At 43.0% G+C, this 15092-nt stretch overlaps 2 protein-coding genes across 7 annotated transcripts; both read right to left on the bottom strand.

The window, feature by feature from the left end:
- Nucleotides 1-9702: 9702 nt before the first annotated feature.
- Nucleotides 9703-11563, bottom strand: yip3 (yippee interacting protein 3). 5 transcript variants are annotated; one of them, XM_070278547.1, is made up of 4 exons: nucleotides 10966-11079; nucleotides 10566-10633; nucleotides 10405-10509; nucleotides 9703-10346 (listed from the first exon to the last, which is right to left on the bottom strand). In XM_070278547.1, the coding sequence occupies exons 1-4, from the start codon at nucleotides 11065-11067 to the stop codon at nucleotides 9848-9850; spliced, it is 774 nt and encodes a 257-aa protein (XP_070134648.1). In that variant the 5' UTR covers nucleotides 11068-11079; the 3' UTR covers nucleotides 9703-9847. The 5 variants fall into 5 exon arrangements, with proteins under 5 accessions (XP_070134648.1, XP_070134649.1, XP_070134652.1 ...); XM_070278548.1 differs by lacking the exon at nucleotides 10966-11079 and adding an exon at nucleotides 11498-11563 and having other exon boundaries at nucleotides 9710-10346; XM_070278551.1 differs by lacking the exon at nucleotides 10966-11079 and adding an exon at nucleotides 10732-10787 and having other exon boundaries at nucleotides 9728-10346; nucleotides 10566-10654.
- Nucleotides 11564-12823: 1260 nt separating this feature from the next.
- On the bottom strand, nucleotides 12824-14270 carry RpL22-like (Ribosomal protein L22-like). Of its 2 annotated transcripts, XM_043210730.2 has the most exons (3): nucleotides 14111-14270; nucleotides 13202-14051; nucleotides 12824-12961 (listed from the first exon to the last, which is right to left on the bottom strand). In XM_043210730.2, the coding sequence occupies exons 2-3, from the start codon at nucleotides 14047-14049 to the stop codon at nucleotides 12958-12960; spliced, it is 852 nt and encodes a 283-aa protein (XP_043066665.1). In that variant the 5' UTR covers nucleotides 14050-14051; nucleotides 14111-14270; the 3' UTR covers nucleotides 12824-12957. The 2 variants fall into 2 exon arrangements, with proteins under 2 accessions (XP_043066665.1, XP_070134647.1); XM_070278546.1 differs by having other exon boundaries at nucleotides 12824-14051; nucleotides 14111-14267.
- Nucleotides 14271-15092: the final 822 nt, after the last annotated feature.

Raw genomic sequence — 15092 nt, 5'->3', positions numbered from 1 at the left:
AAAAAATTAAGAGCAACAAAAAAAAAAGGAAAAACAAACCGATGAGAATGGAAACCAAAGACGCAGCTGGCAGTCTGAGTCCCGGGCCCGACTTACACAGCTTGGCATTGGCCCGACTTGAGCTGACATCCAAAAGCCGGCCATCCCGTCTTGGTCTTGGAAAAAAAAATGGCAGAAAAAAAGATGGAAATTATAAAAATTTATGGGCGCCCGTCCGACGTCCTTTCTGGCCATTCAATCTCTGCGGCAGCCAGCTTCTGTCAGCCTGTCTCCAGGATTTGTTGTCCGCTCCAAAGATGTCAGCTGGCGACTGCCTTCAGTCCGGCCATAAATAACAAATGGGTAGGAGAGGCGTAAACCCATAGGCGACCATAGCAATACCCTCTTTAAAGGATACTTCTCATTGTCTTATTAATTAGTTAAAGAAGTATCCTTACAGTCTTATTGTTACAGCTTTTCTTTTTCCCCAATTTCTAGTTAAAAATGGTCCCGAATCTTTCAAGTAAGGCTTTAGACTTCTTGGGGTTAATATCTCTTCTTAAATATTGGTAAAATAATTCCAAATTCCAAGTATTAATGTCCCCCACCATCCTTTTGAAAGGGAAAAATTAATTAGACCGTTTAGAACCGGAGAAAATCAGCAAACCGGCTTAATTTCGAACTCATTTGCAAATATTTACCGAGCACAACAAATCGCAGACATCCTAAACCTGAACCTTTCCGACTGACCTTAGAATCCCTACCGGATCGAGATCCATCCCAAAAAAAAAGCAAAAAAAAAATATTTATAATGATGGGCGTGTAACAGGTGCACACAACCCGCTCGATGGGCTAGAAGTTTTCAGCGTTTTTCCTAAATTCCCTTGTTATCTTTTTTTCGCTTCGCTTTTAATTTCCCAAAGATTAATTACAAGTCTGGCGTAATGAGAGGATTTCCGGTGCAGGATTTGCCACGTCCTCTTTTTTTTCCTTTTGCCAACCCAGGCCCAGGCTCGGGCCCAGCACCATCTTCCAATGGCTCATATTTCTTGGGTTTAATAAAAATTGAATGAAATTTATGAAATATTCGTGCGATGTGCATAGAAATGCGTTCGTTTCGTGGGCTACTTGGGGGGAGCTGAGCCACCCACCTGCAGTCTGAACCGCAGCCCGACTCGTTGATCTTCATTAGTGGAGCCGCCGCGTTGCCGGTAAACGTCTTCATAGACATTCCCAGAGTCGCCGCGCCAAAGCTTACAATTTATGGCAACGCATTTGCGGCGCGCGCTCTGGCGGGCCATAACAACAGCAGCAACAACAACAACAACAGAAATCAGAAAAAGGCCAAGAAAGTCTGGCTAATAAAGCGTCGGCGGCGGCATCTGTGTCTATAAGCCCGTCCGCCTGTCCTCTGTCCTTTATTAGTTGGTGACTTGGCGACAGTGTTGGCAATGGATTACTATAAATCTTTTTTTTAACACGTAGCCTTAGGCTTTAAATTAAAAATATTAGGAGCATGGTTAGTTTATAAAAATATCCTTAAAAAATAATGAAAAATAGTACTTGATTATAGCTGATTCAGCTTTGAAACCGCCATTAAGGCAACACTGACTCCCCACACTCCTTGACCGTATCCATTTACACTTGAATATTTATCGCCGGTCTTGGCCAAGTTAGGAGGAGCGGGTGGGACCTCCCTGGGCGCCCGGCGAGGCCCGCAGCCAATATAGAGTTGTCACATAATTCTCGACGCTAACAAGCTAAATGCCCTGTTTAGCACAACGTTTATAAGCCGGAGTGCTCCATTCAGGTGCATTACGTAAGAATTTGGAGTTTCTAGGTGTTTGAGGCCATTCCAGGAATGTGCAGAGGCTTGAGTGAGTATTTCTGCAGTTATTTAAGGTTAAGATTGCTATTGAATCGGAGTCTGATTGGAGCTGAGTTGGCGCGCGCGCCCTTTTTAAATTCCCGGAAATAGAAGCCCTTTGGCGGCAAAAATGTCATTACTACAGATTTAAAAACCCAAAACCGCAAATCGCTTTAAATTTTTAAGGTCCAGAGACAGGACGACTGCCATGTTAAAGCTGAATTGCCACTTGGCGCCAAATATTTATGGCTTGTCTGGCGGACTGTCAGCGTTTAAGCGAATGTGCATAAATCGAAAAATATTTCAACGAAAATTGTGTCTTTAATTTAAAACACATTTTGCGTGCCCCAGGAAGCAAAGGCCGCAACACTGAAAGAAATGGCTATAAAAGATAAATACTTACTTTTTTTATAAACCTCTTTAGTTGAATAAGGTAATAATTTGAAGTTTTGTTCTGGTAATGTTTTGAAAAGTTTTTTGTTCTGTGTAAAGCCCAGCGTTGGGGGGAAACATAAAAAATAACGAAAAGCTAAACTGAAACATAAATAAATCCGAAATTATGCACTCAGAAGGCTACAAAGCCGACTCGACTCGAAAACTTTTGTTCGACTCGAAAACTTTTGTTTTTCAAAGTTCTGTTTTCTTTTTTGGGTTACTCTCTCCCTTTGGCCGTTGAACATGCAATTTCTTTTGGTTTCCCTGGGTTCGATTGCTGCGGTGAACAGGGGGCCACTGAGGCAGGGGGCGTGGCATGAGGGGCATGTCTGAGCGGCAGCTGCAACAACAGCGACAAGGACAAAAGCCAACAATGGATTATTAGTGGCACTTAAGCAAACACGCGGGCAAAGGGCTGACCGTAAAGTGGGGGCCCAGGGGGTGGTGCCACAAGGATGTGTTGCCAGATGGGTGTGCGTTCGAGTGTGCGTGTGTGTGTGACTGCTGGCTGGCCCTCGGTCTTTGCGGTTGTTGTTGCCGTTGTCGTCTGATTTATCGCCGAGATGTGGGCGTTTTTAATTAATTTCCCTGCAGCACAGCAGCCCGTCGAAGCACAGATTCTCAGCTCATAAAGAACGGATTTTTATGAAATATTTAAGGGCAAAAGTGCGATGTTTAGTTGAGAACCTGAACCTGAAGTGGCAAATACTCCAGGAAACCACAAATCCTTCGAAACGAGAGCGATATGTGAAGTGCAAATAAAGAGATGCCAAGGGTTAAGCGAATTCATGCCTAAAGTGTGAAAAATACACAAACTTATTCTGAAAGCCCGCCAACTTGAACCAAATATTTCATAGAAAACCTAAAAGCGCGGGAAACACACACAGAGCTTACTTCACAAGTAATTCAATTTTCTGGAACTAATTTGGTGTTTCCTTTTGTCTTCTTGCACAAACTTTTAGTTTTAGTCTTTAATTCTTATTTTGAAACGCGCTTTCTGCTAATTTACTTTCCACTTCTGGGAAATTCTGCAGCAAAGAAAGCAAAACTTTTAAACAAAAGATTCAGCGAAAGTTTAGGGATAATCACAAAAAAGTGTGACTTTTTTTGTATACAAACACTAAATGCTTAAAAAACATAATTATATAATCCAGACTTTGGCACAGTAAGGGTTAACAGGTGAGCACGATCATGGTTTAAAGGTAATAGCGTCTACAAAACTTTTTGGCGGCAAAACTCCAATAGGGATTATTTGGCACAAAGATAATTTGTACAAAAAAGAGTTAATTGCCAATAACTTTAGCCTAATTGGACCTTTCTCAGGGGCATAGTTTCCCTTATCCAAGTAATAGTGTAATAAAGGGAAAAATGTTTAAAAACTTACCAGAAACTTTAAAAAGTAAACCAAACACTGTGCTTCTCTGTAGCAAAGACCGTAAATTCATTAAGCTGAATATGAAAATTGCGTGGCAAGAACTAATTATGCCGGGAATACTGCTGCACTATTAAATTTCACTTTAGTTTCCAACAGAGTTATTTCATCGCCGCGTAAAGTTCTAATAAAAATCGTTTAACGAGAATTCCCGGAAAGAAGAAGAGCAGGATCTAGGGATGATCGATAGATCCAAGCGTACCAGGGCTACCCTGAAAAAAAATACCACATATAGCAATCGATTATTTAATAAGTGGCGCTTGAATTAAAAATATTTGGATATGTTTCAGTCGAAGCTAACAAAATATTTGTTTAAATAAAATAAAAGGATAAAGGGTAAGCCATTGGCAGCTGGGAAATGGAAACCAATTAAAAACAAACAAAAAGCTTGTTGTGTTTAGCCTGTATATGGAAAAAGCAAATATTTTTCTAGCCGGGAAAGTGAATCGACGGCCAACATGGAAATTTAAAGCTGTTATGGTTAAAAAAAAATGGGAGCTTAGTTCAGATGGAAAATGTAAAAATCTTTAAAATGTGTTTATTACTCTCGCCATGCTAATTAAAGCACATAAATAAGCCAATATCGGCAAGTTTCAGCTGTCCCCATGGAGGGCGAGGGCCAGTTAATTGATTTACGACTTTCAATAAAATCGTAGAGGGCAACTCATCATTACCACCACTAGTGCTGGCCCCTTTCGTTGGCGGCTAAGCTAAAACAAACTAATTTCAGGCCAGAGCCCGGGCCAGGGCAATAAACCAAGTTGACGATCGCGCGAAAAAAGAGGAGTGTGGAGAAAACTGGAAGCATCCGTGACATTGAAGGGCTCTGCCGAAGAGTTCTTCAATTAGTGTAAACACAAACGATGACACTCTCCGGCACCGGAGTCCCAGGAACAGAGCCAATTTCCATGGACCAAAGCCAAAGCCAAAGCCACAGCCACGGAGCCTCAGAGCCACGGGCCCCCATGGCCCAGACCCAGACACTTTAATATTTAACGCCCATGGAAGCGTGGAGCTTCAGATGGCGACAATGGAGCCAGCGAGTATTCCACGAATATGTTCGTGATCATAAAATTATAATTTATGAACAAAAAGAAGCGGGCCAGAGGGGCCGAGGTGGTGGGGCCAGGGGCGAGCTTATCTCATCGCGGGCATCTCTAAGTGCGCACATATGGATGCAGTGGAGTCGCAAGCACAAGATGCAGATACCACTCGTGGTGCCAAGATGCAGATGCAGATTGCCAACCGACAACTGACAACCAAACAACCCGACGATGACAACGTTTGGAGCGATTTTCGAGTACAACTGCATCAATATTTAAGGAGTGAGAAAAATCAGGAAAGAAAAGGGTTACAGTTGAAAATAAATAAGATCAGAACATAAGTTCTAAATAGTCTGAGACATTCCAACTATCTAACATAATCCATCTGAAAGGAGACCATTATTTTTAGAGATCTTAGAACCTCAAGATATCTGTGGTTCGGGGATTATGAAATCCAGAGATTTTTTTAACTGTGCATTAGTCCCTTTTTTTCAGGGTCCATTGGGGGTGATTCTTGTTATTGTTATTCCGGTTGCTCTCACTGTTTCCAGGAAAGACGCCTCGGGCCCCGGTTGCCGGTTACTTGAACAATATTTTCATATTTATTCTGGCCCTCGGACCCAGACCCGGTAGTCTGGCTTGACATTGGTAGCCGCAGCCATACATACTGCCAGTGAGATCCCTTCAAAAGCGAAACTAATTTGCGGCTTTGTTGCCCTGCGAGTCATCTGCAATTTCCTCTGCCGAGGGGAGTTCTTGTTATTCTGCCACGCCCACTTGCAAAGGGGCCTAATAAGTCCGAGAGGCGTAGATGGGTGTGGGGGACCCTTCGGGGTCGCCAGCTCCATCTCCATCTCCAGCTCCTCTCTCTCTGCCAGATTTGGGCAACCAAACATTTTGTTTGGCTTCAGCAGCTTAATTAAATTCTTTTCACTTGTTCTCCGCTCTGATTGAGGGAATTCAATTGGGTCTGCGTAGAAACAAATTAGTTTTGTTGGAAAAAGTTTATCAATTAAGTGGCTGGGGGATCCCCGTCTATGCGCCTTGCATTTGATTGGGTTCTCGCTTTGATGATACTCTCGCGTCTCAAAATTGAATTTCTGACTAGCGAATAGATACTGCAAAGATAGCTAGTATCTGTTAAATACATTGTATAAATGTAGAAAGGTTTTCTTTGTCTTTATCCTTAAAGATGACCGAATCTGGCATCAGCAGACCTTTCTGCTGGGCTGCCCTTCTACTGGGCCAGGTCCATTGTCAGTTTGGAGGCCTTTGTTGAAGGAAAATTAAAAATGATCTTCATCGGCTCCAAGACTGCAGCATTTATTGCTATTGTGGGGCTCTGCGGGTCCTGCGGTCTCCCCGCCTGGATCATAACTCACAGCCCCGTCGGAGGATATATCTCCTCCGCCCCCCTGACCTGCACCAGCTACCATGTATGGAGTATCCTGCCCCAGGCGGGGCAATAATTTAAGCTCACTCTATTATTTATTTGAGCATATGTCAATGGAACTTATTTATTTATTCACGCCAGCAACAATAAACCGAAAAGTATGGAGATGCAAAAATGGGAATAAAATCGCACTGCCGCCTGTTAATGAGCCGTGGGGGCGAAGGGAGCGGGTTGAAGGGCCGAGTGTTGGCGATGGCAACGCGTTGCTGACGTTAATTGACCGCAACATTTTTTTTTTTTTCGCTGCTGCAGTGTGCAGTAAATTTTAATGAAATTGCTGCCATTGCCAACGCCCCGCCCCTATATACGATAAAAGGGGGCGTGGCGGCCAATTGCCCCTCCCGCCCAACTGCCTACCGATGACATGGCTGTCAGCGACACTTCGTGCCGCTTGTTGCATGCTTGCTGCATAAAACTGAAATTAAACGTACAAAAAATTAAAATCTATAAGAGCAGGCCAAGGGGCGGGCGAAAAAAAAGGCAAACAGAAACTGTTGCGAAATACAAAAAATTATATACGACTGGGGCTTAATGCACGGTTCACTGGCCAGCGGATAAATGTTCTCGGCTCAGCCTGTTTCGGCTGCCATTTTTGATGTTGCTGCATTTATAAATTAATTAAAAATAAATTACTTTATGTTGCATGTCCAATTTCATTAAACTTGCCACTGTCATGCCAGCAAAGCAGCAGTGGCAAGTGGCAGTAACAACAAATAATTATGCATACACAGTCGGACAAGAAAATGGGCTAAAAAGTGTCGAGCTTCTGAGTGGAATTGATTTCCCAATTTGAATAAAGAAGCTGGAGTGCAACACAATTTGTTGCCTCAGTAACGGAATCATATCTATCTTTCCTGGGCAACAGGTGTCTCCCCCATAGATAATCCCCTCCACCGCCCAGCTACCATCTATCAGCCACTGTATGCACAATGCACCTCATATTTGCCCGAACAAACATACACAGATTCCGCCGAGTTAATGTCGCATTAAGACGCCAATCCCTGACCCGGCTGGCAAATAAATCCTCCGGCAGTAGCCGGAATGTACACGATACAGTGGGGTTTGAGGGGAGGAGCCATCCTCCAGTGGAGATAAAGATGCTGCTGCGATGGTGCAGATAAATTTTCATGTTGTCACACCTTGCAACTCGCATGCCACATAAATATATTTCCACCTCGAGCCGCCGAAAGGTGACACTGCCTGCATTTTTGTGCATCTTTTTTCGGCAGAGTCGGATAAAATAAGATATCAGAAGGCAGCCCAACTCGATTTCGCATTCAGAGGTACCACCCCTGCTATCCCCCTCGTCCCTTCGCACCTTCCTGTCGATTGAAATCGAAATATTTTCAGGGGGGAAAGGACGTGTGGAAGGGGCAGGGATCCTTCTCGGAACTCGCCGCATTTAATTTATTGTGAATATTTGATGTTCGATTTCTTGCACCTCGTCCTCCTGTCGACCTGGCTCTGAAACTATATTTTTGGCAGAGATTGCGATTTCGAATTTTTAAAGGGCAAGGGCACTGGATACTGACCAAATATTTTCTTATCAACAGAAAGCTGGAACTGACTTGGTTTGGTCAAAATATTGGGGCTTATTGTTGATGCATTGAGCAACAGATGAGATACAAGATACAAAACAAGAAAGCGAAAGCTGAACTCAAACATATCTCAAAAATTAATACGTTTCCCTTTTGATTTTTTACTTTCCATCATATACAAAAACACAAAAAGACTGCGCCAGTTTTTGAATAAATAGGAGTTTAATATGCAAATCTTTAAAGATATTCTACTCAAGGATCTGAAAATTATTGGCAGATATATAGCCATGGCTGTGTGCTCCATGGATTTCAAAGGGGATCGCCCAGAAAATTTGACAAAAAATCTCAAAAATATCAAAAATAATTTGTTTCCAGATTTTGATGCAGATGGATGCAGAATCGATCCACAAATCGTTTAAGGTATTCCGCTCAACGATCTGATAATTATTGGCAGAGATATGGGAATCTGTGTGGGCCATTTTTTGCTCCCCATGGATTTCTCGAGATTTTGAAGGGGGACATCCAGAAATTTTGACAAAAAATCTCAAAAATAATTTGTTTCCCGATTTTGATGCAGATGGATGCAGAATCGATCCACAAATCGTTTAAGGTATTCCGCTCAAGGATCCGGGGGCCATCCAGAAATTTCGACAAAAAATCTCAAAAATAAGTTGTTTCCAGATTTTGATGCAGATGGATGCAGAATCGATCCACAAATCGTTTAAGGTATTCCACTCAAGGATCCGATAACTATTAGCAGAGAAATGGCTATCTGTGTGGGCCATATTGAGCTCCCCATGGATTTCTCGAGATTATGTAGGGGGACATCCAGAAATTTTGACAACAAATCTCAAAAATAATTTGTTTCCCGATTTTGATGCAGATGGATGCAGAATCGATCCACAAATCGTTTAAGGTATTCCGCTCAACGATCTGATAATTATTGGCAGAGATATGGCTATCTGTGTGGGCCATATTGAGCTCCCCATGGATTTCTCGATATTTTGAAGGGGGCCATCCAGAAATTTCGACAAAAAATCTCAAAAATAATTTGTTTCCAGATTTTGATGCAGATGGATGCAGAATCGATCCACAAATCGTTTAAGGTATTCCACTCAAGGTTCTGATAACTACTGGGAGAGATATGGGTATCATGGATTTCCACATGGATTTCTCGAGACTATGTAGGGGGACATCCAGAAATTTTGACAAAAAATCTCAAAAATAATATTTTTTCAGATTTTGATGCAGATGGATGCAGAATCGATCAAGGATTTGGTAATTACGGGCAGAGATATGGCAGTAATAGGAAGATAAATAGTAGTTTTTGCCTCCAAATATGGTGGGTTTAAGAAAAAAACACCATTGTCTTAGGTGCAAGGTATGTGTGTAACTCTAAGTGCATTAATGAATATGAAATAAAGAAATTTCCTTTGCAATTTATCTTGCCTTAATGGCTGCAAATCGTATCCCTTCAAGCTCCAGTTGAACCGCCGCCAGAACGATTAACAAGAAGCCCAATCTACGTAGAAATCAATTAGCAACTGTCGGACTTGCTGGCCAGAAAAGTGAAAATCCAGACCGGACAGCATAATGCCACCCAGGAGCTGTCAATGGAGGGAGACCACACAAGTGGGTCGCAGACGGAGGAACAGAGAAAATGAAGCCTGGTCACGCACAGAGAGTTGTGGAAAGCGGGCTGGCGGAGATAGAGCTCGATTCCAATGCCCGGCTCGAATATGAAATTATTCAAATGCAGCCACAACATATAAATTCAAGTTAATCCGCACAGCTGGATGTCTGTCCCCCGGAGGCGATTGCCAGCGGATCTGCGAGTGGTGGGGATCACGTATAAAAATATATAGAATGGCTCTATATAAGGACTCTTTATTTGCCTGCTTGTTGATGGGCGCCAGCTTTTAATCATTATTAATTATCCAGGCCAGCTTTGAGTATAAATCACGCGTGCTTATGCTGCGTTTTTTCTGCTTCGTAGGAGGAGCAGCTAATCTATTTCTGGCCAACTTGCGAATCGCAGAAAAAAGCGGCCAATTAAAGGGAGAGCAGTCCCAGAAACGGTCATTTATTTATTTTCAGCGTTTAAGCCATGCTTTCTGGCGATCTACCAGATACACTCTGTATTTCGGCATCAGCCTGGGACTCCGTTTCCGGAGGTATCTCCGGGGGTGTCCCCTCTTCTACTTCATTAGGCTCCTCCTTGTAGATGAAGCACATTTCCACGTAATCGTTGGGCCCAACCTGCAAGGACTCCCGCACCAGTTGCTCGGCCTCTGCCAGATTCATTGGATCCTTTCGGTATACATCTAGGCAAAACAGAACTTCCTCGGCCTTCGTTCCGCCCTTGGCTGCTTGCTGGACGATGCTTGCCTTTCCCTTTGGCTGGAGTTCGTACATATGAAGGCCGTTACGATCTTCGCCAGCCACGAGGATATCCACAGTCGCAGCCTGCTCGTACTTGCGGCACAGCATGTCCTTCACCTGGGCCACGGTAAGCTTCTGGTGTCTGTCATTGGTTTGGTAGTCCACTTGGGTTCCCACGTCCTGGATGATGTCGCGATCGGCACGCGGAGCACAGCAACTGATGTGAGAAAAAAAGTATCAGAATCTGGATTAATGGCCTTACTATATAACCTTACTATACGCGCTCGTCCAGGTGGCAAAGTAGGTTGTCCCTTGAATTGGTGGCCAGTAGAATTCCTTCGTCACATAGCACGCCCACCATGGTGCCGTCCTCTCGAGAACTGTGGACATTAATATTCAAAATTCGTTCAAAATATAAGATAGCATAATCACTTACTCTGCGCTGGCCATTATGAGGTTGGACGATCCCAAGGGCGTTCGAGTTGAAAAGTTTAGGTAAATGAGCTGTGAAGAATATACAAAAATCTTAAGAGTCGGGTGTGTAAACGATACCCCTGAAAACCAAACAGAAACTCGACCAAGTCGAAGCTAGCCAAACAAACCCTACTCAAGCCAAGATTATGGCGAAAAAGTGTCAACGCCTGGGGAGCCAAAAACACAATATCTTGTCCCTATAGTGGCCCAGAAGTGAATCCATTGTGTTATCGAAAGCGATATGTTCGTAGGCCGAGGCAATCTGCTAATCTTCGATATCTCAAACAGGTTGGTAGCCACCTCTTTAATGTAATCATCTTCGGGCCATAAATGTGCAACCTGTGCTTCTGTGGCCACTGCACCTGCTGCTCTAGGGTCTGGGCCCTATAAATAGAACCAACTAGTTGTGGCCAGGACCAATGGCTAAGACCAGAAGGCCTCGTAGACGGTTTAATGGGCATCATCAATTTAAAGCGACACTGTCCGCGCAATGTTGTAATCGATGTGTTAATTAACTTTGCCAGATGGAGGGATTAACAAACCTCGGAAATAACTCTGCAGGAGATTCCTGATCTGACAAGAGTTTAATTAGAATTGCAATAAAAAGCCCACTTGAATGACTTTGCGATTGAGTGTTGGGCAAACGTCAGTTTTCCAACACAACAGAGAAAGCTGCTCCTTCCGATTTCTTTGGCTTGACAAAATAATAATCGCGTGCGTGTCCCTCCAACTGCCTTATTATTATTATCATTATTGGTACTCGTCTGCATGTCGGGAATTTAATTTTTTCTGGCATTTACAAAACACTTCAACCCGTTTTGACAAGAGCCGGCGATGACAGCAATTACCATACGATTTGCATGACGTTTATGTTTATTTTCGCATTGTACTCGCCTCCTCCTCGGCAGTCATGAATGCCTTTTAGCCTCTCCAGGCTTTGTGTTCTTTATGGCCTAAAAGAGATGAAATGGTTGGTAAAAAAACTCAGCCAGTCTGGGCCGAGTGCTCAGGTTGATTCCGATTTTGACAGCTGCCTGACTCACTCAGTTGGTCGCAATTTCGTTGGATTCGCATTTCATTAGCTTGTTATGGACCACCTACGGCCGCCGCTGACAGAACTGGTGGTTCTCCCCTTCCCCGGTTCCGCCTTTGGCCAGTTGGCCAAATGGCAGAGACCCACAGCGAAGCAATTAAGCCGACTGGCATCGAAAACAATCCCAACCAATGGGGCAATTTAAGGTATTTACAAAAGCGTAAAAAGGTAAAGAAAACAAGTCGGGCTCCTCCCAATCAAAACAAGACGAGCACCACTCGAGAGGCAGACCCTCTCTGAAATGTCAATCGTTCGGCTAAAAGTTAAGGCCATCTGTAAAAAGGGCCTAAAGAAAATACAAATAAATTTGCAAGCCTTTCAAGGGCAACACATCAATAAAAAGTAACTGAACGAAGTTTAAAGACACAGGAATGATATAAAGCGGTTTCTTTTATTCTAAAATTACTAACTAGTACAATGGATAAGTTTTGATGGTCGACACTTCTCATTCAAATGGGCAGAGCAGTCGTTACCGTATTTGTTTAATTTTTTTGTTGTCTCTGGAATTTGAAGATTCTAGAGTATTTTTAAGAGCAATTACAAACTAATAGAGATATGTGGGCGAACACTTCCCAAGCATATGTCAGAGCAATAGTAACCGAACATCTAGGTTTTTTTAAACATACTAATAAGTATGTATGTTTCTAATAAGTTACAAACTAATAAGGATATGGAAGCAACACTTCCCAAGCTGATATCAGAGCAATCGTAAACGTAACGTATATCTATGTTTTTTTTTAAATATACTAATAAGTATGTATGTATCTAATGAGTTACAAACTAATAAGGATATGGGGGCAACACTTCCCAAGCTGATGTCAGAGCAATCGTTGCCAAAATTGAACCGCATCTAGGTTTTTTATAAGAATGGAATCGGCAGAGTCCACAGCTTATTAATTTTGGATTTAGGATCAATTAAATGAAATGACTAAGATAAGAATAGATGGCTAGAGAGATAAGAATGGACTCATAGAGATTTTTAGAGCCGTGTCGTTTTTGAGATTTGATTTCCACCTGTAACTAGAACTAAGCTTAGTAATAAGATAAACTAAGTAAGATTGAGGTAAGATTAATAATAAGATTATGATAGGTAAGATTAATAATACAATTAAAACTAAGAATAATAATAAATTTTGAAGATTGTGAAACCGCTTTAATGTTAAGATAATTATTATATTTTTGATTGAATGTGAGGATTTTGGTGTCCAGCACATCTTCATTGTAGTATGTCGGATAGTGAAATTTGATTGGTGGTTAGGGTCTAGGTCTGCATGTCTAGGTCCACCACTTCTGCATCGTCGTCCTCCTGGCTCTGGATCTTGAAGTAGCACATGGTGAAGGAGTCCTTGGAAACAAGACGCACCCAGTCCCGAAGGCTATTATTCTTCAGGTGGAATGTTTAGTATGATATTTTTGCTTGATTGTGAGGATCTAGGTGTTCGTGTCCAGCACATCTTCATTGTAGTCTGTTCGGTTGTGAAATTTTATTGGTTGTTGGGGTCTAGGTCTTATTGTCCACCACTTCTTCATCGTCGTCCTCCTGGCTCTGGATCTTGAAGTAGCACATGGTGAAGGAGTCCTTACCACTGGAAACAACACGCACCCAGTCGCGAAGGCTATTCTTCTTCAGGTAGCGCTTCGATAGGTATTTAAAATAACGCTTGGAGAAATGAACGCTGCTGTTGATGATCAAAGAAGTTTGCTTGGAACGCTCTAAGGTCACCATGTCGCCCAGGTTGTTGATCTTCTTGTTCACCTTGGTGTGGGTCTTGATGTACTTCTCGAAGTCGGCAAGGTCCAGAATCTGATCCTCGACCACGCACGAGCAATCGATCTCGAACCGTTGCCAGACCTTTTTCTTGGCAGCACTTTTTCCGCGTAGCGCCAACTTCTTGGAGTTAAGCTTGGTCTTCGGCTTGATTGGGGCTGCAACTTTAGTAGCCGGAGCAGTCTCCTTCTTCACTGCGGTACCCGCTTTGGGCTTTGGAGCTGCAGTAGCTTTAGGTTTCTTGGCAGCCAGAGCCTCGGTTTTCGAGGTATCTTCCCTCTTGCGAGCCGCGGGAGCTTCAGCCTTCACTTTCTTGTTGGACACCACAGTGGCCGAAGAAGCCGACGACGAGTGAGGCACCAACTTCTTCCCAGCCGGCTTCGCTGGTTCATTTGTGCCCAAACTCAGTTTACGCAATGCGGCAGTCGGGGCTTTGGCCACCTTCTTGGAGTTCATTGGCGGAAGCGCAGTGGACTTTTCATTTTCTCCGGTGGAAGCTCCCCCCTTAGCAGGAGTTTTCTTCGACTTTGCTGGAGTTTTTCCTTTGCCCTTGGCGGCATCCTTCGTGGCAGGTTGTGGCTTCATTTCTAATTCAATATAATTACGCTAGAACATGTCGTCGATGTTCTTATGATTTTTTACTCACTTGTAAAATGCTAAGTGTGGGACCTCGTGTCCGCTGCGCAGGCGTTCTCGAAGAAAAAGAAAGATTTTTTAGCTTACGACTTGAAGTTGGCTGCGCTTCAGGGGCAGTGCTGCCCATCAATTGGAATTGCTATTTGAAGAGTTGCCTTTCGTTCATTAGAAAATCTCATCACTGAAACTGAATGAAGAACGTGGGGTGCTAAGCTTGAAACTTTTTTGATTTCGTTCTTGCCCAAGCGAATATTACCATCTGTTTTGGCCATTTTGGAAAAAAATTGGTAATAAAATAATTTTTAGCCTACAGCTTGAAGTTGGGTGCGCTTTTCGGCCAATGCGGCCAGTCAATTCGAGCAGCCATTTCGATTATTGGCAAATGGCACCACTGAAAATAAAGAGCATGGCGCGGCTGAGTAAGATTATCCAGCAATCGATTTTGTTCTGGCCCTAAGCGATTCGGAATTATTCCATTCTCTTATTTTTTTTTTTAAGAGTGCAGCTAAGTGGGAATCTTGACGCTCCAATTTAGGGCTGAATAATTGGCCGTAAATTAATATTGGCCCTGTCGATCAGACATCAATTTGTTGTCCTCAACGGAGTCTGTAATTTGTGTTTCACAACTGGTTTCCTTTAAATCGGCGTTCAACAAGGGCAAGTTGCTTCCTTAGTGAAATCAATTTAGACAGGAAATATGGGCACTGAAATACAAGTGACAATCAGAGCTTATCTGGTGCATTTCCACAAGTTTTTTGAAATTGATGTCCGAAGCCTTCACCTCTTACACCCTTTCGAAGTCAAGTTCATTTATTTGCGAGTTGTAAAAACATTTAGTTATCGCTTCGATATTTTTCAACCGAAAAGAATCCCCAAGTTGCATAACATATCGCTTTCGAACGAGCTCCATTTATCAAATTCAAATGAAAGAGCTGGCCACCAACTGGGATGGGGAAAGCGATGCGCTGGGGAGGAGGCCACCTCCTATCGGT

The sequence above is a fragment of the Drosophila bipectinata genome, chromosome 2R, assembly GCF_030179905.1.
Source record: "Drosophila bipectinata strain 14024-0381.07 chromosome 2R, DbipHiC1v2, whole genome shotgun sequence".
Lineage (NCBI taxonomy): Eukaryota > Metazoa > Arthropoda > Insecta > Diptera > Drosophilidae > Drosophila > Drosophila bipectinata.
This window is presented reverse-complemented; position numbering and strand designations above follow the sequence as displayed.